The 25,836-nt window shown below is 40.3% G+C and overlaps 1 protein-coding gene across 4 annotated transcripts in view; it reads left to right on the top strand.

Annotated features, from left to right (window-relative positions):
- Window positions 1–25,836, top strand: part of MYPN (myopalladin) — a 109,954-nt gene that overhangs the window by 29,764 nt on the left and 54,354 nt on the right. For 3 of the 4 annotated variants that reach the window (XM_072131350.1, XM_072131351.1, XM_072131349.1), the window contains one exon: window positions 20,458–21,390. In XM_072131350.1, coding sequence (XP_071987451.1) covers window positions 20,458–21,390 — 933 coding nt within the window. Of the gene's footprint in view, window positions 1–4,523; window positions 4,724–20,457; window positions 21,391–25,836 lie in introns of those variants that run through there. The other variant, XM_072131352.1, reaches the window with a different exon arrangement.

Consider the following 25,836-nt stretch of genomic DNA (forward strand, 5'->3'; position numbering starts at 1 on the left):
CAACATAGTATTCACTTGCCTTAAAGGGGTCGTCCTGAATCTAGAAGTTATCCCCTAACTTGTGGATAACTAGCTGATTGGTGAGGGTCCGGCTGCCAGAACCCCCACCGATCACAAGAAAGGGACCCCCTGTTCTCAGGATGGGCATGCGCCCTGCCACTTTATTCACTGCCTATGTGAGAGCTGTAGATGGACAGTCACAGCACTTGGCTATCTCCAGTACTCTCATTACATAGAATGGAGTGTTGGGGCACATGCTCATCTCCCCGCTTCACCCACCAGTGAGTGGGGATCGTTAAGGGTCCCAGCAGTCAGATCCACACCAATAAGCTAGTTATCCCCTTTCCTGTGGATAGGAAATGACTTCTAAACTTGGGTTTAATTGTAAATTTGGGATGTAAGTGTGGAATAATATTGTTCCTAAGACCCCAACAAGCTGTAACATGGGAAAAAAATCTGATTAATACAGTTAGAAAATGCTGATGGAATTTCCTGTGGGAATCGCCGCTGCCATTAAGCGTAAAAGTGATTGGTATTAGACACTGAGCTATTCGGACTATGGAAGCAGACCACCCAGCTCAAGCATGGTTCTTTCTGCTTTATGAGATGTCTGACTCCATCTATTGTATAGATTCCAGTGCCCAGAGTCAGGGGTCTGGGTTAAAATGCCCCTTGTGACCAGATTTTACCCCAATAAACTAGCCCCCTCAGGTAGGATATGGCATGTCCTTTCTAGAACTCACTCTTTTATGTGAAATCTTGTCTATCTATTTAAAAAAAAAAGGTCAAAACTGATGTTGATAAACAGCTCTGTAAAAATATTATTTCTCCCTATCAAAAGCCAAACAAGGTTCACTGTTAATGCGGCAAGCAATCTTACCATTCAACCCTCCCCCAAGTAGAGAAAGTGGAACAGAGCGGCCCCGCCCCAGTAGCCATGAGATCGGCCATTGATCCTGTCTGCTTTTAATCTCATAACTACATGACTGTTGTGCTGAAGTTGTGACCTGCATAGTCCTCTGAGCGAGCCAAAAGAGATATTGATAAAACAGAGTTACATTGGTTTTTCTCCTCCATCTCTGAAGTCCATACCATCTGCTCAGCACCTCACTGACTCACTTTTTAAGTATTTGTGGCCAACTGGTTCAACATGATCCTCACTGAACCTTCTTGTCTGTATTCCCCTTTCTAGAATATCATGACCCATGGTGAATGTCCTCCTTTTAAAATATTCCCTTCTCCGTCAGTCACTTCCAGCCTTTTGGTTTTTTTCCATAGCAGTTAGAAAAGTATCAAAATTTTACAATTCTTACATTTATTCCTACCTCGTAGATTTCCATCAACTCAATGCATTCCTCTGTCTAGTTTCCTCCTTCCCTCTAAGGGCGTTCCTTCCCTTCTTTAGGGAATATTCTCTAATTTTTTTAAGGTTTTCTTCTTTTAAACCGATTGTTTCAACTTACTTTTATCTGTAACTTTTTTTTCAACATGCCAAGTGCCTTCCAAGGATTTTTATACTTGACGGATTGGGGTAATTATGTTGATATCTCTCTTTTCAAACCATAGCTTATTTCGACACGGAACTATAGGAGTCCTGGCTTTTATACCATTAGGCTTCACCTCCAAAGGCCCTTAACTTCCCCCATCATACTGCAGGATGTTTATTTTAGCAATATTTTAGTTGTGCTCCCGGTCACAAGCGTTTGCAGTGTATTTTTTCCAATTTTATATTCCTTCTTCTGTTGACTGTTTTAGAACATTTCACAAACTTCATTTTAGTCACCTGCAAAATGGTCCTTTTCCTGTTCTACTTAACCCCTTCCCGACGCGCGCCGTACTAGTACGGCGCGCGCCGGGTCCCGGTGCATGGGGAGGGCTCGCGGGCCGAGCCCTCTCCATAGCCGGTAAGTCTTTGCTGCATATTGCAGCAAAGGCTTACCGGTAACACCCGCGATCGGTGCTAGCACCGATCGCGGGTGTTTTCTCCGTGATCGCCGCCGGCAATGCTGCCGGCGGCTTCAAAGAGATGGCGCCGCATGGGCGCCGCCATCTTGTTGTGGATCGCTGCTCCCCGATGACGTCACGGGGAGCGGCGATCCGTCGCCATGGTAACCTCGGGTGTTCCGAACACCCGAGGCTACTTCCTTTTAACCCATGCATTACAATGTGCTAATTGCACATTGTAATGCATGGGGAGTAAAATCCACATATACTGCCATACTGTAGTATGGCAGTATATGATAGGATCGATCAGACTACCTAGGGTTAGAGTACCCTAGGGAGTCTGAAAAATAGTAAAAGTAAAAATAAAAAAAAGTTTAAAAAAAAAAAATTATAATAAAAAAACCTAAAAATTCAAATCACCCCCCTTTCCCTAGAACTGATATAAAAATAAATAAACAGTAAAAATCATAAACACATTAGGTATCGCCGCGTCCGAAAATGCCCGATCTATCAAAATATGATAATGTTTTTTCACTATGTTTAACCCCGTAACGGAAAATAGCGTCCAAAGTCGAAAATGGCATTTTTTTGCCATTTTGAAAAATATAAAAAAATTAATAAAAAGTGATCAAAAGGTCGCACAGCCCCAAAAATTATAGTAATGAAAACGGCATCAAAATTCGCAAAAAATGACACTATCCACAGCTCCGTACACCAAAGTATGAAAAAGTTATTGGCCCCAGAAGATGGCAAAATAAAAAAAAATATTTTGTACAGGAGGTTTTAATTTTTTTAAATGTATGAAAACATTATAAAACCCATACAAATTTGGTATCCACGTGATCGTACCGACCCAAAGAATAAAGTAGATATGTCATTTGGGACGCAGAGTGAAAGCTGTAAAATCCAAGCCCACAAGAAAACGTCACAAATGTGGTTTTTCACCATTTTCACTGCATTTGGAATTTTTTTCCCGCTTCCCAGTACACGCCATAGAATATTAAATACCGTCACTACGAAGTGCAATTTGTTACGCAGAAAATAAGCCATAACACAGCTCTTTATGTGGAAAAATAAAAAAGTTATAGATTTTTGAAGTTGGTGAGTGAAAAATGGAAGTGAAAAAACTAAAAAAGGCCAAGTCGTTAAGGGGTTAAGGGACACCTGTCATCAGGTCACTAGTCTTGTCACCACTACCTGTTGGAGCAGCTCACAAGGATCCATCCCAGCCTTTATCTAGTCAATTCATACATTAATCACTGCAAAATCATATTTACTTTATTATGTAAATGAGGCTGGCAGTGATGTCACCCCTGTTACCCCTCCCCTCTCCTCCCCCTGCTTAGGTCTGTGTGTAATGTACAGTAAAGCATTGCTGGTGTCTGTGCTTTATCTGTTGACATGCTGCATCCTCCTAATATACATGTGTGAGACACAGACATCAGCTACAGAAGTACCTGACATGTTTTGCTACAACTGTTATAACTGCTGTTGTATCTCTCCTATATACACACAGGCTGCAGGGGGTGTGGCCACCAGCACCAGGAAGCACATCATTATACAGCCTCACATCATTATACAGGCTGCCAGTCAAGCACTGGGGGTGTGGCTGTACCTCCCACTCATGAATAAGCTGGACAGCTTGAATATGCTAATGACTCATTGGACATTTCACAGGTCATTTGCATACAGCTTTAGGACCTCATTGCTTAGGTTTACAGGCATGTAGAGGGACAATGAAGGGACAGAGGCAATGCTCTCTAATGGCAGTTTATGAAAATATATTTAATTTAGGGGGTTAATTTGCCTGACGGGTTCTCTTTAAGTATCACCAGATTGACCGGTGAGTAAAGGCTTATTCAGACAGGCGTGTCTGCTGCATGTCTTCATAAAATGTGGACGTTTGTTGTCCGTGTTCAGTCCGTTTTGAATCCGCTTGAGTTTTTTTCACATCCATGGTCAACCATTTATTTCACATTCGCAAAAAAATAGATGACTTTCTAATGTAATTTCTCCACAGCCCAGCTAGTGGCCTAGCAAAATTTGAGAGAAAAACAGTTTGCATACGCATGTCATCCGTGTGCTGTCCATTTTCTTTGCGGATCTATTTTACTTCTATGGAGGTCCGTGTTCTGCATGTGAGCAAAAAAATAATGCACTGTAAGCACGACCGTGAAAAAAAACCGGATGTGTGAACAGACCCATCTGCAACAAAAAAAAAATGGATAACCTCAAAAACGCCCATCTGAATAAGCCCAAACAGGTGAGGAATGCTATGACTTTGAGAAAGGGAAGCAGTTCTGCTTGGCTATTTTATTTAGTTTTTAGTTTTAAATATATTTTGTATTTTTTAAGAGCAAAGTTTTTAAAGTCTGTTATACTCCTAGTAGATACAATTCCTTAATTTTGCTGGGGGTAAATGTTTAGGAAATGAAGCGTCCAGACAGCATATTTCCCAAGTAAAACAAGCTATCACAGGAATGACGGGCACTTGCCTGGAGTTTTCCTGTCCAATGAGGTGAATAGCTCTGTAGGCACATGGTGCGGAGCGCCCAAAATAACACAGGACCTGCCACTGACAAATGCTGCTTCTTCAGTGGTGACAGGTTGACTCAGCTTCATACAATCATTTTCCCGAAAATTTCAGGATAACACATCTTGTCCTCCTGGATAAACGCCTCAGTTCAAACAGGATTGTATCATTTCTACTACTTTTTCCCCTTGGACAATATCCATTAAGAGGAGACAGCCAGGGCTGGACACTCACACAGATTTCTAGGTAAATATGAAAAAGAATGTGTGTGCTTTGGCAACAACCTCTTACCCTAGAAGAAAATCTAATAAACCTTTAACCATGTTAATATTCTGATGCTGGAATATTACTGTAATCTTTTTATAAATACACTGTAACATGTTTGAAGCTCTTCCCTGGCACACTGTGCAGGAAATCAGCTCTATTAGTGCTGCTAACAAACACCTTACCCTGAAGTGCATTTGCTACTTGTTAGTCATATTGTTTAATGCTATTAGCCACAAAAAATATAACTTGTTGCCTTCTCTATTTTCTATTTTAATAAAGACGGACTTTATACTGGGGCTGTGTAAAATGACCCTGCCGATTATATTTAGCCCAATGTGATTTGCACTGTAGATTAGAGTACACAACAGCTGCAGTGGTCGTATAGGAAAGGGCAGAGCTCCTGGGGACTCTGTCCTCTTCCTTCTCCAGCAGAGTCATGATTAACAGCAGCAGATGTTTGGCCTAGGTAATGCAACCTTCATTAAAATAGCAGCACTCCCATCATCCGTGCAGGATAGCCGTTTACACTTGTCCATGTTATTTTCTGTATTTGGGCAAAAATATGTGCGGATCGATATGAAACAAGTTCATAGCTTGTTAGTCAGAACTGCAAAAATATTCTGGAGTGCACTTTTAATAGCTGACAGCTATTCCTTCAGAGCCGCTTATGAACATACATCCTCGGCCACATAGTGTGTATGTGTTGGAAGAATATGCTTCGGCGGTAGCTTATGATTCAATGTACAATAATTTCATCCCCCAGCGTCTTATCCAAACATCTAGGACAGGTCAGTGGCAGGTTCAGACAAGTTTGGTGTCATTTGTAAGCCTCTGTATGTATGTTGCTACATCTGAAAAAACTGTGAAATGTTTGGTCATGGTAGCGGTTACATCCCTGAACTGAGCTTCCCCCCTCAAAAAATTTGTGACACAGACATTTGTTTGATGTGCAGTAAATGTCAGAGCAGTAGTGACACCTGTAAGCTACACCAGTTATTGGTGAAGAGTTATAAGTAGATTCTCTAGAAAGAACCAAGGAGCAACACATACTGCTCTAATCAATAATGCTCTATTAAAGGGGAGAATAGTAGAATATGGACACTTAAAGGGGACCTTGCACTGCATTCTCCAAACTCTTTGCATCCTTTACATGCCGGGTCGCGGTGCATGGAGAGGGCTCATGGGCTGAGCCCTCTCCATAGCCGATAAGTCTTTGCTACATATTGCAGCAAAGGCTTACCAGTAACACCCGCGATCGGTGCCAGCACCAGTGTTTTCCCGCTGGCGGCGGGTTCAAATAGATGCCGGTGCATCGTCGCTCCCCGTGACGTCACCAGGAAGCAGCAATCCATCGCCATGACAGCCTTGGGGCTTCTGAAGACCCCAGGCTGCTTCGTGTTAAACCCTTTCATTACAATCAGCACATTGTAATGAATGAGGAGGAAAATCCCCAAATACTGCCTTACTGTCTTAAAATACCGTAGGGAGTCTGAAAAATAGTAAAAATAAAAAATATAAATAAACAGTAAAAATCATCACATCAACACATTAGGTATCGACGCGTGTGAAAATGCCCGATCTATCAAAATAATAATAATAATAACGGTTTTTCACTGCGTTTAATCCCGTAACGGAAAATAGCGCCCAAAGTCAAAAATGCCACTTTTTTGCCATTTTAAAAAATACAATAAATTCTATAAAAAGTGATCAAAAGGTCATACAGTCCTAAAAATGATAACAGTGAAAACGTCATCAAAAGTCGCAAAAAACAACACCTCCAAAAGCTCCAGACACCAAAGTATAAAAAAGTTATTAGCACCAGAAGATGGCACAATCCAAAAAGAAGTTTTTGTACAGGAGGTTTTCATTTTTGTAAATGTATGAAAACATTATAAAACCTATACAAATTTGGTATCCCCGTAATCGTACCGACCCAAGGAATAAAGTAAACATGTCATTTGGGCCTACAGTGAAAGCCGTAAATTCCAAGCCCACAAGAATATGGTGCGAATGAGGTTTTTCAACAATTTCACTGCATTTGGGGTTTTTTTGGCTTTGAAATATTAAATACCACCAGTTTGAAGTGTAATTTGTTACGGAGAAAATAAGCCATAACACAGCTCTGTACATGAAAAAATAAAAAAGTTATAGATTTTTGATGGTGGGGAGTAAAAAATGAAAATGCAAAAATGCAAAAGGGCATCGGCGTGAAGGGGTTAATAGACATTGGGGGCAGGGTCGGCTCCTGTAGGCCTTTTTGTAGTGAACTCACGTGGCGGTATCAGAAACTAAAACAGTCACCTGTTCCCTAAAATATTCCCTATTTTATCATACCAAACAGCCCCCTCATGGTTATTTTATATCCTGTCCCCTCATGGTTATTTTATATACGGTCCCCTCATGGTTATTTTATATAAAGCCCTCATGGATTCATTAGAAACAGACCCTCTCATCCCCATGGATTCCTTATATACAGCCTTATGTGGGCCCCCCCAGCAGTTCTGGGCTCCAGAACTTACCCCGGTATGCCCATTGCTGGTGCCAGCCCTGATTGATATACATCAACCTGTCTGCCAGAATTCTGGTGTAATTTCCACATTAAAAGTAGAGCGCCACATTTATTATGGGTTTTAGACCATTTTCGGACAGTCTTCACACTCTGCACTGGTCTGTTCGCTATAATACTAATAATTGCTTTATTTATATAGCGCACACAGATTACGCAGCGGTGCACAGAGCTTACCAAATCAGTCTCTCTCCCCATGGGGCTCACAATCAAATCTAAAAACCTACCCGTATGTTTTTTATAATGGGAAGAAACAGGAGGATCCGGAGGAAACCGATGCAAATACAAAGAGAACATACAAACTCTTTGCAGATGTTGACCTGAATGGAACTTGAGAATGTCATCTACTGTTGGATGGGTGGAGTCAGGTAGTCTACTCCCGCCCAAAATTACCCACCTGACAATGGAGAGCCTAATCACATGGTTCCACCCATAACATTCTGACTATGCCAGAAACGGTTCAGTGGTACACACCGTTGAAATGGATGGAGGTGGTAAAAGGTCCTCTTTAAAGGATTTTTCCCACAACATTGACTTGTGGAGTGCAGTATTTGGTATACTCCAAAGCAAGAATTAAGGCTAAATCCCCTCTGGGAATTTCTTTACCAAATGCCTTGATCAGATCAGCACAAAATCAACCTTGATCAACTGGCACTGGATTGGGTGGTGCTGTACAGGTAAAAACCCAAAAAGAGCCATGACACTCACATTGGATATAGCCCGAAGAAAGAAGCAAAGTCAATAGAGTATAAAATGTAAATCGAAAAGGACAAAGCAGAATGTAAAGTCAGGTCGATTGGTAGAGTTCATAGATAGCGGGAGCAGCAGAGAAACCGGACATGGCTGACTAAGCACTTTTCTGCAACATTTTTTAAAATTGCATTAAAGGGTCTGGGCACGGTGAGAAGTGTCTGAGCCACAGCTCGGTTCTTCCTTCTCCCTGCTCTGTTTCAGGTGATTCCATTTTTTTTTATCATAAATGTCAAGAAGTTTTGATATTTGTTTGTCCACAAATGCACGCTAACAGGCTCAATACAAGCGTTTTGTCTCTGAATTGTCACATTTCTGGTTAGTGTACCTGTACTGTGACACAGCTGTATCTAATAACATTATCACCACGTTTAGTTTACTCTGCTGACATTGGATACTTTGCTGTGTTCTTCAATTCTGCTCATGTCTCAAACTGGTGGCTTGCCTTTTTCTTCAAATTTTGAGATTTTTTTTATGGTGGTTGTGTTTGTTAGCAAATTTTTTTGCTCCTAAATCTGTCTCCTTTCAAAGTTCACCACTGTCTAGTTTCATGCAGTGTTCCCTGAGTTATCACCAGAATCCAGATGTGAAAGTTGCAACTTTTTTTGTCACAAATTTTGTAGAAAATCAGCTTGGAACTGATTGGGACTTTTGGAGATTATTTGCTACTTTTGTTTTAAAAAGTCGCAAATTCACTAAAGACCAGATGCCACATGTATCAACGAGGAAAAACTGTTATAATACATCTAACCAGCAGAAAAGCCAAGAAAAGTCCTAAAAACATACTGACAAAATAAGACTTGATACACGTCCCCCATTGTGTACATTTTCATGTATTTTGATGCGCATGTATATCTCTGAGCTGTGGCATCACTGTCACCTGTAGCTATTACAAGTGACATCATATGTTTATTACTAGAGATGAGCGAGCACTAAAATGCTCGGGTGCTCGTTACTCGAGCCGAACATTTCCAGATGCTCGAGTGCTCGTTTCGAGTAACGAGCCCCATTGAAATCAATGGGAGACCTGAGCATTTTTCAGTAAAATTATAAACTGAACGAGCACAGTGAAAGAACACAGTGCAGAACAGATTGCAGATGTTCGGGAACATCTGCGATCTGTTCCGGAGACACGCGTGCAGAACGGTGTTCTCCGCAATAGTATTTGAAGAACAATATGTGTGAAGAACAACTTGCAGATGTTTGGAAACATCTGCAAGTTGTTCTTCACACATATTGTTCTTCAAATACTATTGCGGAGAACACCGTTCTGCACGCGTGTCTCCGGGACATCTGCGATCTGCTCCGGAGACACCCGTGCAGAACGGTGTTCTCCGCAATAGTATTTGAAGAACAATATGTGTAGAGAACAACTTGCAGATGTTGCCAAACATCTGCAATGTGTTCTTCACACATATTGTTCTTCAAATACTATTGCGGAGAACACCGTTCTGCACGTGTGTCTCCGGATCAGATCGCAGATGTTCCCGAACATCTGCAATCTGTTCTGCACTGTGTTCTTTCACTGTTTTCTTCAATTAAACAATTAAATTAAATGTTTTAATTGTATCTTTTTACTGTTCTTCACTTTTTTTTTTTAAATTAAATGCTCGTTATCGAGCAGGGCAAATACTCGTCCGAGCAACGAGCCGGTCCGAGTATGCTAATACTCGACCGAGCATCAAGCTCGGACGAGTATGCTCGCTCATCACTATTTATTACCCCTCTTCTATGATGTCACTGTTATGACACACAATCTGCTTTCTGTGCCTTCAGTGCTTAAGTTTACTGTTTATCGCTAGTCTTACCATTCTTCTGTACATTTTAAAAACCTTTATTAACAAACATAGCCATAGTTTCACTTTCTAATGGGCCTAATATTGTGAGATCTTGATCTCAATTTTCAATACATATCTAGGAACACTTTGCTTGGAATTGACACATTTTCACATTAATATTATGTTAAAAAATAGTCCGCAAAGATAACATTTGACAATTTCAAGCACAATATCGGATTGAGGTTTTCTTCATTTTTATTTGAAAATACACACATAAATATCTTCAATTTTAATACATTGGAAGTCATCTATTAAAAAGAATTAGGAGTGGCCAGTGTCTCCCTTCAAATAAATGCAAAAACACAAAGCTCCGGTTTACAAGTTCAGTGTGAACACTGGTCTCATTATCCAAGGATCTCAATCCTGGTTTAACTACTGTGTTCAAAGATAAAAATCAGACCATGGAGATGTTCGATTCTTCCTTTTATATATAACTTGATTCAAAGACATACAAGGCATCAATACATCACCACACTTCGGCTAGATGTGCCATAGTCCACGTATAGGTCCACGCTGAACGGCCATGGCTTCCATTGAGACGGAGAACGCCCGATTTGTCACATCAAGCAATAGACCAAAATCTGATTAAGCATGAATAGTCAACATACCTGGTGACCTGCCCTTGGTCTCCCTATTAGTTTATTGACCTCAGTGGCAATTTTAAGACAGACCTTTCACTGAGCAAAACCAGACATTTTGATTATTTGTGCCATTGTTATTCATAGTTTGTTATTTATAGTCATATTTTTTTTTGTTGTATCAAAATTGCAAGTTATCCCCTACCTGCAGGTGGGGGATAACGAGCTGATCGGCACTGGTCCGACTGCTGGAGCCCCCATCGATCACAAGTACCTTAATTAATCAAAATTACAGGGGTCCCATTCTTACTGATGGGTGGAATATGGGAGTCTTCAAAATTACCAAGTAGATTGTGCAACATCCCCCACAGGGGCCTAACCTTCCTTCAGTGGTTGTAGACAGCCAGGGCGCAGAATATCGGAGTGGCTGGGGAGTGCGGCCTTGGGCACGATGTGGTCACAGTGCTTGGTATGGGGACCAGAGGACGGGCTTACGGCCTGGCAGGTCTCCAGCAGGTGGTGTGTGCAAGAAATATGGAGGGAGAGGCTGATGCAATGGTTTCTCCCTGGGGCAACCCCTGAGGTGTATGTAGAAGTTCCTGGATGATGGTGCCCATTATGGTGAACCAGCCGGATCCAGGGATTACACTGAGGCGAGTTGTGCAAATCAATTTAAGAGTTCTTTATTAAACTTCAACGGCAGCCAGCGGCACTAACTTCAGAATACAGCAGCATGTCAGCAGGCTGGAAGGCTCATGGAGATAGCTGGTATGAGTCAAGATGATGGACCTTTGCTCTGGGACTTAGTCTTCTCTGACCTGCCCTGAGTGTCAGGCAGCTTTCCTTGACACTTCTGCTTCCTGGTAGGGGGTCTGGATCACAGCTCTGCTGGTTTATCATGATGGATATTGATGGTAGATTTTCTTTAACCTTGATTTTGGGCTTTACACAAATCATAAAAATTTGCAGTTGTATAAAGAATTACTTACTGTCAGTCGAAAAATACTGAAATTGTGTGGGTTTTTTTAGGCTGAGCCCCTAGTCTGCATCTTGAATGTGCTCATTTAAAAGGACCAATTCATATGTAAGTAACGTTGTGTTTATATGACTAAAACTATGACAAAATATGGAATGGTTCTTCTAAGCACAATGTAAAGGTGATAGCTCCTTATTTAGGCAGATTTAAAGGAGTTGTACCTACTTTGCCAGTTATACCCTATCTGAGGATAACAACCTGATTGGTGGGGGTCCAACTGTTGTGACCGGTTCTCCGGCAATATGGAGAGCAGGGATTTCTTTCTGGGAGGATTGTCAAGATGAACATTCTCTGTAGGAGATAACTGAACACTGTGCTCTGCAATTTCCTAAACTTCCATAGCATTGAGTGGAAGGACGCATGTTCATCCTGCCGCACCACCCATTAGGTGACAATGGCACCTCCATTCTCCAGTTTGCTTGAAGTCCCGTTCTCGTAATTCATGGTGTCCCAGCAGTAAGACCCTAAAGGATAAGCTTGTTTTCCCTTATATTACAGACTGTAAAGGAGGTATACAGTTCGTTCCTTATAACACTAGACTTCATGACTCTACGTTCCATTAACTGCACTAGCAGGTGATGGTTCCCCTTTAATAGATATGACTCGATGCCAATGAGCTGCTGTCATTTGAAATATGTGGCTGTTCCTACCTTTATCAGTGCTAGGGCTGCAAATGTCATTGAGTGACAGTAACACAAGAGAGATGGCACCTGTTATACGTGAACTAATTAAAGATTTTGTGTTGGAAGAAAAGATGTGAGATAGATTATACTTGGTGACAGCAAGTGTGCTCCGACTATGACATTGTGTTAGCAGACTGAAATGAAAACATTTGCTTTTTTCTCCTCTTGCAAAAGGTTCAGGAGACCATTTTAACAGGGATAAAAATCCTCTAAAATACATGGAAACTTCCAAGTACCAATATTGAAAATCTGAATAATTGTTTACGGTCGATATTTGTTGCATTCAATGACTTACCATAATGAAAAAGGGAAGACTGAGTGCTTCCCCTGACTATTTTCTGGCTTTTTATTATTTTGCTTATTTATTGGTTGCTCTGATAAAGACCTTTATAACATGATCTGATGGTGGGTTACAGCAACTTGGCCGTTGACAAGCCAGATTTGGTTCCATCCATGTCTGGCCAATTGTATGGCCAATTGTTGAGTCTCAGCTTCCCAAGCTGACAAAATAATGAGGGTGGGCTTTGGATTTATGATATGCAGGTCGTAGTGCTTTCGTGTTAAAACCCATAGCCCACGAATGAGTGTGGTCCAACAAAGTCGCCCCATTCGGCTGCAGGATTTATAGGTGCAAAACTAGAATCACTGAACACAACTTATCACGTCTGTTCAGTTCATTGGCAAAGTTCAGTCTGGCACATCTCGCAAATGCATGGAGTGAATTTGTTGCACCCAACTTGTAGGTGTGCAAAGGGCTTAAAGGGCTTCCCACAAAGACAAGTTTTTTATATGTACTCACAATAAGAAAATAACACATTCTCTAATTCACTGTTATTAACAAAAATGCAGCATTCCACAGATATAAGTCCAACCTGTCTCTATCAGGGGCAATCTCAGTTGCCCCTAGACATGACTCTGTAACTTCTTGGGGGTCGGGTGGCGGCCATCTTGGATTTTTGTGTGAGATTGTGGAGCTGAGTTTGTCTGTCTCTACTGTGTGGATGTAGCCCCGCCCCCTGTCCGGAGCTTAGAGACACTCACATCCTGCTTAGAGATCATGGGAGAGAGGGAGGCTGTAATCTACAAGCTCCAAGGAGATAAGTGATCGGGGGAAGGGGGAGGCATGAACATTTCTGTAGCAGAGCTATGTGTATAATAGGCATCTAATGGATCTCATGATCTGTGAGATGTAGTAGAGCTGTGTGTGCAATAGGCATCTCATCATCTCTGATCTTCCTCATCTCTTTGTGTCAGTGTGTTAGTACAAAAGCCAGACACATACACCTTGTACCCTGATAATGTAACCACTTTGTCACCCCACATAACTAGATGGATAATAAAGTAATGTGTCTGCTTAGTGAGGCCCTGTCCACACCTTGGGACTTTGCACTGAGCAGCCTAGAGAGTGTACATTGTAAAGTAACGGGTTAAAATTATCTTTATTGTGTTAACATCTCTCGGGAATTGAGATGTGAGAATTTTCTTTTTTGGGAAAACCTCTTTAGGTCATATGCAATAGATTCCATTTGAACTTTTTTTTCATATGAATTTAAGTAGTCAACAAGAAATAAGAAATTTGCGTTAAGAATCGTTCAGATAAAGATGGCAATACAAGAAATATTATTATATATAGCATTGGTGGCGAATCTATGGCACGGGTGCCAGAGGTGGCACTTGGAGCCCTTTCTGTGGGCACCCAGGCCTTCACCCCAACACAGAGTTTGCCAGCTAGGACTCCAGGCTTTCTCCTGTGGTCCAATACAGCCCAGGATGCGCCATGCTCAGCGCCATTTTAAAGCAACATCCTTCTAGAGATGGGTTGTCATTTGAACTCCTGCTCTGGGTCCCCTAATTCTTTCTCTTCAGGGGACCTTGGAGGGAAGCTACAATCCAATTTTCCCCATCTTTCTATTGTATTGGTGAACTCAGGACGCCAATACGATTGAAACCTGTGATAGAGCAGGGATCAATAAGTTACTGCTTAAATTGTCATGTTGGCACTTTGCGACATATAAATGGGTTTTGGTTGCAGCTTGGGCACTCTGCCTCCAAAAGGTTCGCCATCACTGATATATAGTGTTAATGCATGTGTGATCATAGAACAGAATGGACAGTACCGGGTGTCATGACTTCAGTGCACAATATTGTTTTTGTACAGTAAAAATATCAACACACCAAGCATTAATAGCATTCATCAATAGTATGACCTTGAAATGTTTCACACTATTGTCATATGTCTGGATGGCTTCTAATATGCTTGTATAATACGGTGACATTATTTTCTGTATGGTGTAAGGTGTCTTTATTATGCTTGAAATATTGGTATTTACATTTCTTGTATACATTTTTATAATTTGCCCGTTTTCAAATAGTTGTGCAGATTAAAAGAAAATTATTTTGATGATGATTAAAACACTGTATACACTATATATTCACGGTCATGAGCAAAATAAATTGCACCTATTTGAATTCTGTAGTCATATATATCAAGATTTAATTTAAAAAAAAGAATATATAGAGGAGCTGCTAATCAAATGCCTTCATTTAATTGATAATCAGAAAGTGTGACCACCTTTAGAAATGCTGCATTGAGGCATGTGTCAATATTAAATCAGCAATGAACTTGTAAAAAAGTTGCTCTGGGAAATGTTATGAGGACATTTCAAAACAATTTGAGCTCTCTGGTTAGAACGGTTAGAAGTAAAAAGCCTTCAAGATCACAGACAGTCTTTCAAGGAGTAAGAATAACAACAAATCAACCATTCAGTGCTCAGAGAGGTTGGAAAAAAGCAAAACATAACTACATCTCAGACTTCAGTCCTCAGATTGTACGCTAAAAGTTCAAGTTTATGACAATAGAACTAGAAAAATAGGATCCACTCTTCTTTTAGCTTCTTACGTCCTTGTTTTTACCCCAAAAAATTATGCAAATGAGCCTGAGGGGCCCTGGGCACCATAGCTGTTAATTGAGCCTGCAGCCCCTCAAGCTCATTTGCATAATTTTGCAACCTCTTTTTCTTGAAAACAAGGGAATAACAACCTAAAAGAAGATTGCATCCTGCTGAAAGGGGAAACCATCAGTATGCATGTATGCTTGGTTTCCAATCATTCATTTTGTTGGTAGATTTCCTTTAAAAGGGTTGTGCCATAATAGCAACTTGCTAATCAGTGAAGGTCTCAGTGATGGGGCTCCCACTGATCACAAGATCTTGTACCCCCCGTTGCACCCAGAAATGACTGGAGCAGCGGTTCACACATGCACAGGCTGACCGGTTCATATTTATGTGGCTGACAGAGATTACTGAGTATGGCGCTCAGTTACCTCTTGAAGGGATTTGGGCTTTATCGGAGATTGTCAGGAAATAAACCAAACATTTTTGAAATCCTGGGCAACATCTATGATAAAAATAACAGAGGAGAGATATTTTACTGTGCACAGAGGACACCACTTTAGCTCTAAACTTGTAGGTCCACAAATCAGAAATTAGACGAATCAAAAAAAAAAAAATTCTATTTTCTGCATGACATACTGCACATGCTTGCACCATAGTTAAAGGACAATAAATGATAAAAAGAGTGCATTCAAAAAATAAACATATGAGGGGTCACCTGAAGTCTTAAATAATTGCAAAACACTTACCAAAATCTGTAAGAAGGAAATAAAATCAGCAAAAATACAAAATGAATGGCAAAACAAATCCTAAGAAATTCTTTAAGTATATAAATGCGAAAAAATAGCTCAGGGAGGGTGAGACCTCTATATACTGAAAATGGGGCTTTGGTGCCTGGAGTCCAAAAGAAGGCGTGAGTTTTTTAGCTCCGTTTATACAATGTAAGAAAGAACATCTGGTATGGGTAGTGTCAGTGTAGGTAATGCATCCTGTAATGCAGTGGTCCCCAACCTTTATGTACTCAGGGACCAAATGCACCCAAAAAACATCTCCACAGACCGGAACCCTGGTCCATGGAAAAATTTTTGTACAAATAGCCCATATCAAACCCCAACCCATATAAAGTGTAATTTCCTGCAGCCCCCAATCTGAAATGCCCTCTTTTCTGTAGCCTCACTTTATGTCCCCTGTAATGTCTATGAAGAGGTGAGCATATGCCTGGGCAGAGGGGCTCCTATGGACATTATGTTTTGGACTTTGCCTGATGGGTAAAATAAGGGGGAAAAAATTTGCAATTGGATTGAAAACTGGCTGAAGGATCGTATCCAGAGAGTTGTGGTCAATTATTCCTACTCATTATGGTCAGTTATAAGTGGTGCTCCCCAGGGTTCTGTGCTTGGCCCACTATTATTCTATTTTTGCAGATGACACCAAGCTGTGTAGTGTAATACAGTCTATGGAGGATGGGGGGAGTAGTACTAGCTGTGTAGTGTCCACAGGCAGCATATATCCTTGGTGGGGAAAATCCTTGTTGAGAAGGACCTGGATGTAATAGTAGATCATAGAGTAAAATACAGCACGCAATGTCAATCAGCTGCCTCTAAAGCCAGCAAGATTTTGTCATGTATCAAAAGTGGTATGGAGTCTCGTGATAGGGATGTAATATTACCACTGTACAAGGCATTGGTTTGGCCTCACCTGGAATATGCCGTCCAGTTCTGGGCACCGGTCCATAAAAAGGATGCCCTGGAGCTGGAGAGTGTGCAACGAAGAGCCATACAAATTATAAGGGGTAAGGAGGGTCTCAGTTATGAGAAAAGATTAAAGGAACGAGCGACACGCAAGAAAGACGCGTCTATAGTATTCTTTGTATGTAAATATAACGTTAAAATTTACCTTATATACTCGAGTATAAGCCTAGTTTTTTAGCACAAAAAAATGTGCTGAAAACCCAAACTCGGCTTATACTCGAGTAAAAAATATATAGGTTTAACAAGGTTTTTGTGGTAAAATTAGGGGCCTCGGCTTATACTTGGGTCGGCTTATACTCGAGTATATACGGTATCCCTTATTGTTTGTATTAATTGCTGACAGACTATGTACAAAATAATTTCCCCATAGGGGATCAATAAAGTACTATCTTATCTTAAAATAACTAGATTTAGTCTCGAAAACAGATGACTAAGAGAGGGCATTAATAAATTTGTAGGGGAACTTACAAAATGTATTTTAAAAAATGTCCTTTTTATTGCATCAAAAATAAAAACATGCAATTAACAATTCACTTCAATTTTAAAATGATCCCAAGAGTAAGTTGGAGCTCGGCAACCCAGCTATAACAAGTCAATATGACATTATTTTGCAGTATCACATATTGGCATCCCCATTGTTTAAATAAACATATTTTCTTTCCATGATAAAGATTCAGCTGATAGGCGCGAAACGCGCCTCCTGAGGAAGCAATAGGCGAAACGCGCGTCGGGGCGAGGGGCAGACGGCAGCCACAGCAGTAAGGTAACTATCAGCTGAATCTTTATCATGGAAAGAAAATATGTTTATTTAAACAATGGGGATGCCAATATGTGATACTGCAAAATAATGTCATATTGACTTGTTATAGCTGGGTTGCCGAGCTCCAACTTACTCTTGGGATCATTTTAAAATTGAAGTGAATTGTTAAATGTATGTTTTTATTTTTGATGCAATAAAAAGAAGGACATTTTTTAAAATACATTTTGTAAGTTCCCCTATTCTTTAGGGTTTTGTAATTTAGGTTGGGGGGAAGTTACCCTTACTCCTATATAGGACCTGGTTAATTTGGGTTATATTAATAAATTTGTGTATATATATATATATATATACACACACACAGGCAGTCCCCGACTTTGGAACACCCGACTTACAGACGATCCCTTAGTTACAAACAGACCTCTGGATGTTAGTGAGTTACTGTACTTTAGCCTTAGGCTACAATATATAACTATAACAGTTATCAGAGGTGTCTACAATTAAGCTTTGTTGTTAATCCTGGTTCTTATGACAACCCAAAAGTTTTAAAATCCAATTGTCACAGAGACCAAAAAAATTTTGTCTGGATCTACAATTATTAAATATACAGTTCCGACTTACATACAAATTCAACTTAAAGGGCACCTACCACCACAAATCTACCTATAAAGGTAGATTGGGTGGTAGGTGGATCAATGGGACGTGAGGATAGCCCTTTTAAGGGCTAATCCTCACGTCCCCACACTTTTTTGATAACTTTTATTACACATATATTCAAATTTACTTATGCGGCTACTGGGGCGTGGAGTAGCCGCATCTGAGGTTACACGAGGCGGCTACTCCACGCCCCGGTAGCATCTTTTCCCCTCCTACTCACCCATCTTCGGCGCGCAGCTCCGCGCAGCTCCGCGTAGCTGCGCGCCCTCGTCCGGCGATCCTGCCGTCTGCGCATGCGCAGAAGAGCAGGCCCGCGCCTGTTTCGGAGCAGTGACCGCGCAGGCGCGGGCCTGCTCTTCTGCGCATGCGCAGACGGCAGGATCGCCGGATGAGGGCGCGCAGCTACGCGGAGCTGCAGGCCGAAGATGGGTGAGTAGGAGGGGTAAAGTGGCTACCGGGGCGTGGAGTAGCCGCCTCGTGTAACCTCAGATGCGGCTACTCCACGCCCCAGTAGCCGCATAAGTAAATTTGAATATATGTGTAATAAAAGTTATCAAAAAAGTGTGGAGACGTGAGGATTAGCCCTTAAAAGGGCTATCCTCACGTCCCATTGATCCACCTACCACCCAATCTACCTTTATAGGTAGATTTGTGGTGGTAGGTTTCCTTTAAGAACAAACCTAAATAACCTGTTTCGCACTTAACCCGGGGACTGCCTGTACATGAATTGTTCATACAAAAAATATTGTGGAGAGTTGCTCCAGGTAAAATCAAATCAAAATTAAGGGGGCACGGTCTCCTTCTGGAGAAAACAAGGTTTAATCCCTAGAGACGACAGGGCTTGTTTCCTATGAGAACTGTCAATCTGTGGAATAGCCTGTCTCAGGCGCTGGTCACAGCAGGGACAGCGGAGAGCTTCAAGAAGGGTCTAGATGCCTTTTTACATTAATGGCTATGTTATATAGAATTGTTTTGCTTAAATCCCTTCTTCATCCAATCCCTTCCCTTCCTTAGTTTAACTCAGTGGTCATGTGCCTTTTTTTTTAAACGTATAGACTATGTACCTATTTTTCATTTTATTTTCCATGCATGTATTAAGTTTTTTTCAGGCTTCTTAAAACTCTTACAAAAATAAAGCAAATGTTGTGTCTGTAACAAAAGTTTTAGAGTACAGTTTTCACTTTGTCGTTAGTCAAAAAAAAAAAATGGAAAGAAAACATTTGCATGCTGATCGTAACTGCACTTAAGCTGCCAAAATAATCACCCACCTTGCCCCTTTCATCTATATGTCATCTCAAGTTTATGCTTACAGCTCAGCCTTTAAATGTATGGCAGATGTCTTCATATATCAGGGGAAGGGAATCTGCACAGTTGGCCTGATCCTGTCTTCAAGTTGCATCTGGTACAAGAAGTTGTTAAACATGTTCTGTGTTGGCAGATCTATCATACAATCATGTGCATGTATGTTATTTTTCTTTTTCTTGTAAAAACATGTTTTTTCTTAATAACTCGTAGTAAGTCTGCTGATTTTCTTCTACATTATGAACTCCATAACTGTAAGCAAAAGGGGAGGCACAATTTGCATATATGCCTTGCACCACATTTATTAAACATTTAGGACACTTGTGTTTCCCTCCACAAGGACGTGTGTCCAAAGATGAACCATAAATTGTACGAAGTCAACCAATAGTTGCTATAATCTAGTGCTAGGGTGTCAAACTGAATTACACCAAGGACCATATCAGCCTAATGGTTGCCTTTAAACACTGTACAAATGTAATATTCTCTTCCTCATCCACACCTTACACCCAACCAACCAAGCTGAGCTGACATGGATGAACAGCCCGTTAGCTTTATGTTTGGAGAAGGTACTCAAATGAAGGTCCAGCCAATAGATGTGCTTTCATGTCCCACACAAAATCAGGTGCTTAAGTACATTTGGGCCTTGGTGTTTGCCTTGTGTGATCTAGTATTATCGATTTTATGCACCTTTAGACTCATTGTGAAATAATAGACGTTATAGTATGTTGCATTATAGTGATTTGCTAATGTATGCAATGTTATGTTAGAACATAACTCCATGAGTCAGGAAATCGTATGTTAAAGCCATATAGTAATCAGATTAATATGCCAACATACTGATAGTGAGTGAAGAATGAGCCACCATAATATTCACATGGTTGGTCCTTGTTCTTTTTATCAACAGCATGCAAGACGATAATCTAGAAGATCGTACATCTATATCCCAGCTTCTCAGAGAGAGCTACTTAGCCGACTCTATTATACACCACGAGAACAGTGAACAAAGCTCCACTATCTCCTCCTCCCACTCATATCATCATAGTCTCTGCTCTGCCAAAGTTGATGAGTTAGGAGGAACAGATGACTTTTCTGATCTTTCTGCCTTTCTGAGCCAGGAGGAATTAGACCAAAGTGTACATTTGGCACGACAATCAATTGACCAGGATGGACAACAAAAAGAGGCGCAGTCTGTTCTTAAATGCCCGCCCCGAGAACTGAGAAAACAAGCCAAATCTTCTGTAAGATCATCACTGAGCACTCAGCCAGCTACTGACCAACAAGAACATTCAAACTTTCGCCAAGAACATGTCCTAAAAGGTAGACAGAACTCAGCAGATGACACTAAGGATACGAAAAAGCCACAAAGAATTAATCCTTATGGAAGCGAGTCAGAGTCTAAGAAGGAGTTTCTTAATAAAGCAGCAGATTTCATAGAAGAGTTATCTTCATTATTCAAAGCCAACAGTTCCAAGCGGATCAGGCCTAAGACATTAAAAAATCGAAGAAGCAAACGCGAACCAAAAAGTGGAACTCTTGAAGAAGATATCTCCAATTACACCAGTCAGTCAGAAAATCGAGAGCGGCCTCTCTGTCCGCCAGTAGAGACAGAAATAGACGCTACTGTCTCCGAAGAACCCGAGAGTTTGGAAGCTATAGGACCAGAAACTGAAAAGGAGATTTTAGAAGGTGAAACCGACACCACTTCCTCTTTTTACTTAGAGGAGACTATTGGGCAGCCTCCAAATTTTATTCAGAAATTAAAAAGTAGGGAAGTTACTGAAGGAAGTAGAGTGCAGTTGGATTGCATTGTGGTTGGAATCCCGGCACCTGAAGTAAGGTATATATTGTGTTCATTTTTTAATAATACTTACATGATAAAAATAGAACAATGAGTGACCCATGCGGCCATTAAAAGGTGCACTTGCATGTTAATGTAGCTCTTCAGTTAAGAATAATATAAATGAAGAAGTTTTTTTGTTCAAGGCTACTAGACACATCGTCTAACAAAACTATTTCCATGCTATGCTTAGTTATGCTAATGCAATAGTTTTTTGCTAGTAAGTATAATGGTTTGCTGAAATCATTAAAGCATAACAATCTTCAAAGCAATTTTCTATTGTAGAATTGAATAGTAAACTTTATAATATACAGGATGGGCCATTTGTATGGATAATCCTAAATAAAATGAAAATACTTAGTAAAATATCAACTTCATGTTTATGGCACATTAGTATATGGGAGGGGGGAATCTTTTGACCAGTGGCGTAACTAGAAGCTGATGGGCCCCAGTGCAAAGTCTGTGCCAGGCCCCCCCGACTATAATGTATGGTTTATAGTAATAGTCTTCTCATATGGGAAAGTGACACCATAAGGGCCCCCTAAAACTCTTGGGTCCAGGTGCGATCGCAACCTCTGCACCCCCTAAAGTTACGCCCCTGGTATTGACCATGGCGGTCATTTTGGATCCAACTTTTTTTTTTCCCAATGGAAACAGAGTCATGGAACACATAAAACTTATTGCCTTCAGTTGACCCCAAAGATAAGTCAAAGGGGTGAAATTGGGAGACCTTGTTGGCCATTAAACTGGACCACAATGACCAATCCACTTTCCAGGAACCTGTTTATGTAGGAATGCTCGGACCTTTGGGGTCATCTGAAGGCAATTGTCTGTGCTGTGAAGATACAAGATGTGCAGCATCTGAAACCATGGGTATCGTGCTAGCATTTCTTCTGTGGTGTTGCTATCAGTGTGTCAAAACTGGGAGAAGAGGGTTGCATTGACAATCCAACACAATGGGCAACACTTATGATTGGTCATAAACTTGTAAATAACTTGTGAAAGAATAAAGTTATGTTAAAACTAAGCACACCATTGTTTTTCCAATGAAATGCTCAATAAGTCTGATTACATGACCCTCTTCCCATTGGGAAAAAAGTTGGATCCAAAATGGCTGACTTCAAACTGTCTGCCACGGTCAACACCCATCTTAAAAAGCTTCCTACCCCTCCCCTTCTATGTACTAATGTGCCACAAACAGGAAGTTGATAGCACTAACCATTACTATTTTATTTTGGTGTATCCATATAAATGGCCCACCCTGTACATCTTAAAGAAAAGAAGCTTAGCTGCCTTTTTTACTCCTTCTTTCTCCTGTAGTGAGTAGTGTATCTGAAGTTTTGTACACAGTATGGAGATAAGTAGAAGTGGCTAAAGAGTAAACCTTCTTATAGCTAGAGAATATTTTCTTTGATGATTCAGCTCTGTAAGGAGATACGTCTATCCAGGGACTCTCTGTAATGAATTAAGTTAAGGTTCCTTTATCTCTCAGCTGTCAGTGGATACAGGACAGAAAGCTGATTTACACAAACTGCATAAATAAGAAGGAAAAAGACAGAGGAAAAATAAGGAACATATTTCTGTAACAAAGTATATTAAAAAGTTGACTACGATCTGTAATATTGATTCATATGCTCTTGTGAAAAGTTTACTTACCCGGTAATTAACCGATTCACTACACGTAACCATAACTGATATGACATGGTCTGATTTTTAAAAGATTTGCACATATATGGAAAACTGTAAGAGTTCATTATGCTATGGGGAGATTTGAAGGGATTGTACGGATTATTACATTATAGGCTACTAGCTTGTGTTATAAAACAACAAAAGAACCTTTACATTCTTCACTTCCCTCTTTCATTACAGCGCTGTAGCTCCGGTCTCTGTTTCTATACTGATGTTGTAGTAGTGACGCTACATCCATTTCACATGATCACATAACACCTCTGAGTAATAGACTGCAGCGCCAACGCTACTGCATCTGTATGCAAACAGAGACGGACAGGGATGGGAGCCACTGCAATAGACCAAAGAAGAAAAGCAAATTAACCCCTTCCTGACATTTGACCTCATAGTACTGCATGTCGGGAGGTGCCTTCCCGCATTTTGCAGTACTAGTACATCAAACTCCTGGAGCTTGTTTCTCAAATTGAGCCAGCGCCAGGAGCTACGGGTGTCGGCTGTATATTATAGCCGACACCCGCCTCTAACTCCCACGATCGGAGGAATCGTCTTACATGCTGTGGTCACGCTTGATAGCAGCGTGTACGGGGTATTTCACATGAATCGGAATCACATGCAGTGGTCCGCTGCTCAAATTGCAGCCCCGGGGTCTGCCAGTGCCCCTGGGTTGCGCGAACCGTCTCTCAGACCCGGGTCCTGCCTCCTAGAAGGACTGGCAGTAACACACTGGGCATGCGCTGTATTACATTGTGTTATATGAATGAAGGCTTGAACAAGCGATCAGAGCATCGCTTGTTTAAGCCAACCTGTTGAAAAGTTAAAAATAAAAGTTAAAAACACTTAATAAAGTTTTCTAATAAAAAGAATTAATTAAATAAAGTACAAGTCCCCTGAACACAAACATTCCCTATACATGTCTAATAACGTAAAATAAAAACACTAAATCACAAAAAAAAACACATTTGGTGTTGCTGCATCCGTAACAATCTGTACAATAACTCCGAAACATTATTGGACCCGCTCGGTGAACGCCGTAAAAGCAAAACTCAAAAAACTCGCCAAAAATGTACATTTTTCATAAAATCCCATCAAAAAAAATTGAAAAAAAGAACTACTCAACATGTAAAATATAAGCCCTAAACTAGCTCTGTCAACCAAAAACTATTTAAGTTATATCTCTGAAAAGATGGGGACAGAAAAACAAATGAGATTTTCTTCTATATTAGTTAAATACAGTAAAATTGTAAAAATATATTTTAAAAAACCATATAAATGAGGTATCACTGTAATCGTCGTGATCTATAGAATAAGGATAATAACGTATTTTTAGTGTACGACTCCCAAAAAGTACAAAACGAAAGGAAACCAAAATTGACAATTTTCTTTTCCTCTATACATTCAAGAGTTAATAAAATCTCATCAATAATCTACAGATCCACTAAAATGAAATATTTGTAAAGTGCATCTCATGTTCCAGAAAATAAGCCCTTATTTGTCCAAATTGACAAAAAAATAAAGATTGTATAGCCAATAAATCAATGCATAATCTGCTCTGAATGGCGCAGCTTCCCTTCGATGTCCTGGCGTGTGCCCATACAGCAGGTTACCACCACATGTGGGGGATTGTTATACTCAGGAGATATTGGGTATCAAACTTAGTGGAGGGTTTTGATATTTTATCCACTGAGAATTTGTACATTATATGAAAAACACATTCATTTAACCAAAAAAATGTTAATTTTAAAATTGCATCCGATTTTGTTTTAACCCCTGTAAAATAATTAAAGGGTTAACAAACTTCATAAAAGTTGTTTTGCATACGTTAAAGGGTGTAGTTTCGGTAATGGGCTAATTTATGGGGTTTTACTTATATTTAGACCTCTTAAAGTGACTTGAAACCTGAATAAAAAGGCCCCTCAATAGCAGGATTTCGCGTTTTTTTATGAAAATGTGAAAAATCACACCTAACGTTCAAAGCCCCATAACATCTTACAAAAATGAGAGGATGCCTAAAACACCATGTCCACATAAAGTAGACATTTGGTAAATGTTAATTATTAAGTTTTTTTGCTGTTATGACTCATGTGTGGAAAAAGTAGAACATTTAGAATTTTGAAAATCGAGAATTTTTCCAAATTTTTACCAAATATCATATATCATTACCAAAATGTTCATAAATAAACGTAAAACATCCCACCAAAATTTTTCAACTAACATGAAGTACAAAGTGTCACGAGAAAACAATTTAAAATCACTTGGACATATTAATGTGTTCCAAATTTATAACCACTTATAGTGACACGGGGCAGATTTGAGAAAATGGGCCGTGTCAGGAAGGTGAAAAGTGGCTTTGGCGTTAAGGGGTTAAAGGAGATCTACCACCAGGATGGTAGACTGTATGCAAATGAGCCTGAGGGGCTCCAGGCTGATTTGCATTCAGTCCTTCATCCTGGTGTTATATGCCCTTTAAATAGTTTTATAACAGCCCCTGGCAATGGCTAATAATTTGGGAATCATAACCAACCCCATTATCTTAAAATTTTAAATCCATCACACTTAGTAGGTGTTTCACCCACAGATTACACCTTGTACTAGTTCGCTTTATAGTTAGAGATGCGTATTGTATTGTATGTGTTAGAATTTTGGTGCAAACTAAGCCAATGAGTATTTGGTGTAACTGTCTAGTCAAAAGGAGGAATTTCTTAATCCTAATTAGGTCTATCATCAGATTCAATTTGTAGAAGCTTAGTCGAATATCAT

The sequence above is a fragment of the Engystomops pustulosus genome, chromosome 11 (genome assembly GCF_040894005.1).
Source record: "Engystomops pustulosus chromosome 11, aEngPut4.maternal, whole genome shotgun sequence".
In the NCBI taxonomy this organism is placed as follows: domain Eukaryota; kingdom Metazoa; phylum Chordata; class Amphibia; order Anura; family Leptodactylidae; genus Engystomops; species Engystomops pustulosus.